The sequence below is a fragment of the Mesitornis unicolor genome, unplaced genomic scaffold (genome assembly GCF_000695765.1).
Source record: "Mesitornis unicolor isolate BGI_N332 unplaced genomic scaffold, ASM69576v1 scaffold34866, whole genome shotgun sequence".
Classification (NCBI taxonomy): domain Eukaryota; kingdom Metazoa; phylum Chordata; class Aves; order Mesitornithiformes; family Mesitornithidae; genus Mesitornis; species Mesitornis unicolor.
Window position 1 is genome coordinate 9,785 of NW_010189517.1, and position 7,659 is coordinate 17,443.

The 7,659-nt window shown below is 34.8% G+C and overlaps 1 protein-coding gene across 1 annotated transcript in view; it reads right to left on the reverse strand.

Annotated features, from left to right (window-relative positions):
• Positions 1 to 371: 371 nt before the first annotated feature.
• ZBBX (zinc finger, B-box domain containing) overlaps positions 372 to 7,659 on the reverse strand; it is a 21,014-nt gene continuing 13,726 nt past the window's right edge. The window contains exons 13-19 of the mRNA XM_010186110.1: positions 7,493 to 7,654; positions 6,000 to 6,238; positions 5,023 to 5,182; positions 4,330 to 4,473; positions 3,189 to 3,425; positions 1,469 to 1,604; positions 372 to 447 (exon numbers count right to left, since the gene is read on the reverse strand). Of these exons, the coding sequence (XP_010184412.1) occupies positions 372 to 447; positions 1,469 to 1,604; positions 3,189 to 3,425; positions 4,330 to 4,473; positions 5,023 to 5,182; positions 6,000 to 6,238; positions 7,493 to 7,654 (1,154 nt within the window). The remainder of the gene's footprint in view (positions 448 to 1,468; positions 1,605 to 3,188; positions 3,426 to 4,329; positions 4,474 to 5,022; positions 5,183 to 5,999; positions 6,239 to 7,492; positions 7,655 to 7,659) is intronic.

Below are 7,659 nucleotides of genomic sequence, written 5' to 3' on the forward strand. Positions count from 1 at the left end.
CATATTGAAACTCCCAATTTAAGAACACTCCATTAATACACTCTTGTACCTTACCTGTCAGCTTGGCATCGTAAAACTGCATTTGAAGACAAAAAATTTAATCTGCAGGCAACAAAACTTATACTGATTAAAAATTAAAGAATACAAAAAAACCTAAGAAATCATAGCACAAAACCAGTTTTCTTTTATTCTGTTACTTTTTCATACTAACAAAAAAGCCAAAATCAAGGTATTTGTAGGAATTTTAATTGACAGTTTTACAGAATAATCCTTAATAAATAATATCTTGAGCAGCACTCAAGACACCTCTTTGTGTGCTTCTTGGTTTTGTATTATACACAGATAGAAATTGCGTTAAGTTCTTTGTCTGTTCACTGTAATGCAAGGACCTGTCGCTTATCCTCCAGAATTTCTTCATCATCCTCCATTTGGCTTTCATTCCAGCCCCTTAAAAGAAACACACCACAGTGATTTTCAGCAGCTCAAATTCCTCAAGCTACTCTAGTTCAAGTCTTAGTGACGCATGTTCACATATGTAGAATTAAAAAGCATGAAAATAGCTTTTACTGTATATCCTGTAAGTATGTATACATTACAAGCTATTATGTCCTTTTTTCCCCCTCAGTTTCTGTCACATACTTTTCCACTTCTTAAACAAGTGGGAAGTAAATAACATTGTCACTACTGTGCCTTAATAGAGAAATCTCACATCCTAGAACAATTAAGCAATGAAAGTGGGGCTCATTTATACTTATTTGCAGTATTTGCAAGCATTGTTTACTTTTCTACTTGACCTGCAATTTCAATATTATGAACATTAAAAAAAAACAAACAACTAACAAACACCCCCACCCTCGCAACTCAAAAAAAACCCCACAAAACACCCAACCAAAACCACAAATTTCTGAATCAGCTATATTCACATAGCACATAGTTAACCCCATAGCATCTCACTTACCCTTACTAGTTACAAGATCAAAGTAAGAAACCAATGACAGAAAAACTTTAGGGACCTTCCTTCTTTTGAGCCATCTCCTTAGGCCCCACAGCAATGGAACAGATACATCGCACAGTACGGCGAGTTAAATGTTACTGGCTCATCTGTGTTCACAACTGCTCTTTATAAAGGTACATACAACCAAAGAACTTGAGTGACTTGTAATAGAGGTACTTTATAAATATCAGTGCTATATATTAACAAAAGCTAATATGTTTAAAAAAAAATAACCTCAAAAATCTATAGTTCGGTTTCTCAACAACAAAATATATCACTTATTTCTTAATCTGATCTGCCTGAAAGTACTGGCTGAGAACATCAAGATACAAAAGAGGCCATGCTGACATTTGTACTCGGCATGTAAAGTACAATCAGAAAGCCAAGACTGTTTTTATTTCAGTGCTGGCAAGATGTTTGGCATATTGAACATTTTATAATATCATAAAAACATACTGAGAAAGTTTAACTTACCTGAGAGTATCAACTCTGCTGTGGACTTTTAGCTCCAGGTTTTCACGGAAATCTGTAGTATTTCCACATATCCTCTCTGAGTGTCTGCTGGAGGAAGTTACATCTTCAGACGTTAAGCTGTAACGTTTTTCAGGATCTGAAATATTTTAGGTCATTTCAGGAACAAATATAAACAAAAAAGAATGCAGTATCTACACTAAGTTTTAAAGAATTTCATAGTATCAGCAAAAAATTGCCATTAAAAGTCTCAAAATTACTCTAGCTGATGAAAGATGTCACAAAAAGCCCTGAAATAAATTATGACTTTTTATTATATGGTACCTGTATCATTAGAAGTAATGGAGAGGATTTGCTTCTAAGACATTTATGCCAATACAACAAGAAATCTTACATGTAGGGCCCACTAATACCTATGTGACCTCAAAATACAGTCGCAAATGTAGAACTCAGGTAGCTGACTTATGGTAGTACATATTTAAAATGGACTAACATTATATATCCCACATGCACCGATCCAAAAAGATTACCGATGGTGGTCACAGTCTATGGTTCTTCTACAACACACATGCTACAACACGTTACTATTTTCCCTGTTAGCCATAGGTCTTTGCTATGAACTTCTAAATAAGTGAAAAGAATTTCAAGGAAGTCACATGAAAAGGTAGAGAAAGAATGGGACAGTTTAACAATGATTTCCCTCCCTATTCTCATCTGAGCATACTCAGATGTTCTTCAAGCATTAACAAGAGCTTCCAAACACAGAGGTTCTGATGAGTACATATCAGAAAAGGAGAGACAGCCGTCCTGAAATGTAGTATTAGGAAGCCTCAGAGAAGGCCTGTTTGAAAAAATACAGCATAACTTAAGCGATGAATATTTTAAAAGACAGAACACTCTGGAATCCGGGCTACTTTTGTTTACTGAAGATGCATCATAGGCAGGACCTGCCAACATAAAAGTACCATAGCAACTCAGAAGGGAGGGACCGTGTTACAGCCTAAGGGATGTCATCTAACAAGGCTGCTTATGGCACACAATCTCTCAGACACTTGGTCTATCTTCTCATTAAGATGGAACAGAAGCATCCAATCATTTTTTTCCAGTATTCAAAGAACAAAACCAGAACTCACTTATTCTGTTCAACCACAACCAAACGGCCCACTTGCCACCCCCACTCCTCCCAGAAAATGAGGATATGGGCTTAAAGAGACAGAGGAAAGGAGACTGAGTCAAACTCAAAACTAAAGGTAATACTATGTCTATTATGCCTTATTATTGACAGTTCTCACCAGGATAGATTACAAAATTTTCTGTCCATCTTTTCCACTTCTTGCTGCCCTTCCATCAAATTACATGTAGCTTCTACCAACATCTGGAGTGTTCATTATTAAATATCCAAAAAAAAGGATACTTATTTAAATGAAATTCATGATCTGACATAGTACCTAGCACACCCTGCAGACTTCTGCAACAAAAATGCAAGGGACAAAAACTTTAGAAAGTTGTGTGAAACAGTTTGTTTCTACTAAATAACGGGTAGGTTTACGTATGATTGAATGAAAATAAATCACTGTTCAACCACAGATGTCTTAAACATCAAATAGTTTAGCACATTTTTGCATCAAAATCAGTTAGATCTGAGAAGGTGATGAAAACAAGTAGCTATTTCATTTATGTTACTTGTAAACATGAGGGAAAAAAAAGCAGTATTGCCACTTACCTGTATAACTTAGTAACTCTTTTTCCAGGGTAAGCAGGGTTTCCTGGGCAGCAATATGTTCCCAAAGATACTCATCTTGTTCAGTTACATCAAGGCTCTTGTGTTCTGATATCTCAGCATTAACTCTCAATGTACGCATAGGAGGACTCTTTGGTCTTGGCTGAGCGTTTGTTGGATAGTTCCCAGTCAGTTTACGGCGTAGCGTATTTGTGGATCGAGGTCTTCTACAATCATTCCCTGAAGTAACAGAGAAAGTCACAACTTTTAATAATTGAAGATTTCAGGCATAAAGAGAATTTTATCTTAGCTCATTAATGACATTAATTTTAGTTGCAATTATGAATTTATCTGAACAGATTATCAATTTTTCTTAAGATTGTGAAAAATAAACGTTAACAAAGAGGTTACAATTATTGGGAAGCAGCACTTCACAGTTCACGGGTATCTTCCAGAAAAAAAATATTTGATTTAAATATTTTGTATAATCGCACAGATTTTGAGAGAGGTGAGACTGAGAATGTGTGTAGAAAGCTTAAATCTTTGGTTCTGTCCTTTTTTTTTTTTAATTTAGCAACATGAATGAAATATGTACACTTTAAAATAATTTTCTGGGACTCAAAATTGACAGTTTCAATTTCTGCACATAGTGTTTTTAAGATTAAAATGCCAGACTGGTTGTTTTAGATGAGAAAAATAATGTAAGCTACATTTCTTGAGATGGAGACAGTTGAAATTGAGAAAAGTAACTAAAAAGCACAGGTGCAGTTATGCATTACTTGTATTCTTATTTCTGATAGTTAATGTAATAAAACTTATTTCAGTACCATTAAGAAATCTTTTATTAGATCAAAACCATGTACTAGATGCTGCAAAACTCACAGTAATACATCATCTAAGAGTGGAGTAATAGGGTAGAGGCAGGAGCAGAAACTAAGCATAATAAAAAGAATTATTAGTGACAGCTGTAAAGAGCATTTTTAACTCAGAAGCCCATTCTTACAAAAACAATGCCAAGTATATAAGCCAGTATACGCAGAATACAACTACATTCAACCGAATAATCACAAGAGAGTGCTTCTACTTTCTACATAAGAGAAATTAACCTGTTTCAGTAGGACCTCAAAGCTGTTGCCATCCTTACCTGGGTGTGACCTCCACGCTACCGTTAGGGGAGAAATTCTACCTTGAGTTTCCAAAGCACTTGAAGATCTATTCAGGTGACTTTCTAAGACAGAGTCATCAGCATATTCACTTAAGCTCCTTTCAGTAACCCACTTTCCATTTCCTGAAATTAAAAATTAATAGAAGAAATTATTTGCAGGCTTTGTGTTAATATGCATTTACTGTTACTATATTTGCCGCATTTAATGTGTGCGTGATTTAAAGAAGTCATGCAACAAGTTTTCTACACAATGTAAAAAACAATCATCTATAACACACTATCAAAATTAAATTCAAGTGATATACATCAAACTAATGTTCATCAAAATTTTCACTTTTTTTGAATACACCACTAAAAACAAAGGCATAACAGCTTTATTTTTTTGTGATGTACTTTATGCACACAAAAAAAAGCAAGAATTCCTACTGGAACCAAATTCTCAGGGGACATAAAGCAGCACATAAATCTATGGCGTTATATTGATGTAAAATATCTCAAGGTACCGAGTTTATTTTATCCTTCCACAGCACCAGTTGTGTGTGTTAGCATGTCTGTTACCCTGAAGTGACTTCTAAATGTAAGCTAGATCTAAGTTACATGAAGAGAAGGATGTCTTACAGCAACAGTGATAAATATGTATATTCTTTGAGGATTTTATTCATATGCCAATACCTGGAAACAGGTCAGTACTATCCATAGGGCTAGAGTCAGCACACAGTGAAGAACGTGCTTCAAGCACCCCTTGTTTAGGGGATGCACCCACAACAAAGAAACCTTCAAGTCCCCAGTACTGTGTAGAAACAGAATTCTGTCTTTTGGCTATAACCTGTAACTTGAATAAAACACAAAGATATTACAAACAGGAAACTTCATAAATTGTCCTTGCAAGTTTATATTACTAAAATGCTCATTTCATAAAACGTGGGATGATTCTGATAGCCTGGTATAATAGATATTCATAAGGATAATATAAGCTTTAAAATCCTATAAACTTCCATTGCTAGTGTGAGAATTTGAGTCTATTTTTCCAGTGATTGACTGTGGACGTGAAAAGCAGTTTTTCTTCGTTTGTTTTCACTTATCTTTGTGTGCATCAACTAAAGCAATACTGTTTAATAATGACTCCAAATCTAATGTCTCAACCTGTGATTTTTTTTGCTTTCAGTTTTATTTTCAGCAAAAGAATATTTGAATAATTGATGTTAGATAAGAGTATCTACAATTTTTGGCATTCAATCGAGGTGTGAAGTGACCTTGATACAAACATCAGAAAAGCTGCCTTTTCTCTCAACACATCTTTTTTTTTGTCTTTGTCTGAGAATAGTTTGTTCTTTCTTTTGCTTTTTTTGAACATCAACAGAAGACTGACACTATAAAGTGAAAAGCACAGAGACCTTCATCTCCTGCATATGAAATATGGTAGGCAGTGATGACCCTCTGATTAAAACTGTATTCTTGACTGCTTTGTGGAAAGCAGGGGGATGGTCTGGAGGAGAATGGGGAAAAGTGATAGAATATTTCATGGTAACTATACAACTATCACTCTCTCTCAACTGGTTCAGCAACATAGTGTGTTGCCTTATGCTAAACTGGGAAAGTAGATTATGCAACAGTTTCTCTAGTTAGCAGTCAAAGATAAAATATTTTACCACTGAGGACTCTGTAATTGCAGGTGAAAAACTCTGGCTATGGCAGACACTGTCCGGTTCTCGTGAATCTTCACTGGTTTTTTGCAGCTGTGTCTCAAGGAGGTATTTGCTGCTCATTTCAGTAGGGTTAGAATTCTTCACAGGTAGTTTACAGGAGCTAAATGATCTTCCCATAGCCTTTACTTTCATACACTCCTTTTGCACCGCATTTCTTTCAAGACTGCAGGAAAGCATTTTTTCTACAAGAGTACAACAAAATCATGAAAATAGGAATTTTTTTTAACAGAAATGAGTATTAACTATAATCTGCAAGTCTACTATATTTTCTTCATTAACTGAAAATATGAAACCTCCATTGAAGTTATGCCTAAGCCACAAAATTACACATAAGAACAGTTAGCTTTCATCAGTTTCCTGTTTGATATCCCGAGATGCCAACATACACAGACTAGACTTAGCATGTAGCAGTACCAGTTGGGTATCTAATACATATGTTCATCATTGTCTGTGAAAACATTAAATCTTAATAATAATTGTAACACATTTCCAACTATTTCTTCATGCTAATGTAATTTTTTATATTTAGAATGCTGTAATCTAACCAGTGCCAGGGTAAGACCTGCAATAGTAGGAACTTAAAAAATTTCCTTAAAAGTAGTACAGTAGTTTGAAATAAATACTATGAGGCTATGAATGATCCTGTGAGCTGTTTTTCTTTATTTAGACAAGATACAGCTATTTTACTTTTTATCTTGTGCCCAAAGAAGCACAAAAATCACATCTCATTAGTCACCTCTTGTTTGCTTTTTCACATTTGAAGACTTAAATAAGCAGCTTCTTGAACTAAGCACAAAAGGAACACGTGCTAGGTTCTGAAGTGCTGGAGCAATTGTTTGGTACTTACAAGAATAAGAAATTCAGTACCTTTAGATTCCAACTTATTGCTTAATATTAAAAAGTGATAATATATTTTACATAGTTTTGGGACACAGAGTAAGATCTTTGGGACCCCTTAAGAGTCATGCAACAGACACGAATATTTACACACAAGCTATGATCTTTCATGCAAAACAGGTAATAATTTATACAATTTCTCAACCTATGTATATAGAAGCATTTTTCTACATAAAAAGGACACATGCCACACATTACATCTAACAACATACAGATAAACTGAGAGATTTGTAAGACCACTCCATCTGCTTTATAATGGGCTTGTTTTCAGTATACAACTCATATCTGGGCAGTCTCCCTCAAATGCAGGTTCACAGCTGTGATATTACTGTCACAGTGGATGTCTATAATTTCAAAATAGCTTGACCAGTCCATGAAATTGTGGTTAAGGGACCTGCATAGCCCAGGGAATGGTACATAATTTAACAATCTTTAATTATTTTTTCAGACAACCCTTATAGTTGACTACCACATCCTATAAGAGAACGATAAAACTGTATACACTTACGTATATTGTAAAAATAACTTTCAAAATTTACCTTGAGAAACTTCTTTATAAGAAACAGAACTTCTGTCAAAAGGAAGAGGTAAAAAATATTGAGTGTCAGCTATGGATGTTAAATGACAAGATGACTTTCTCATTATGCCTACAGTTTTTCTAGGCAAAATGTCTGGTACTGTGTTGTTCTGATCTGCAACTGCTGAA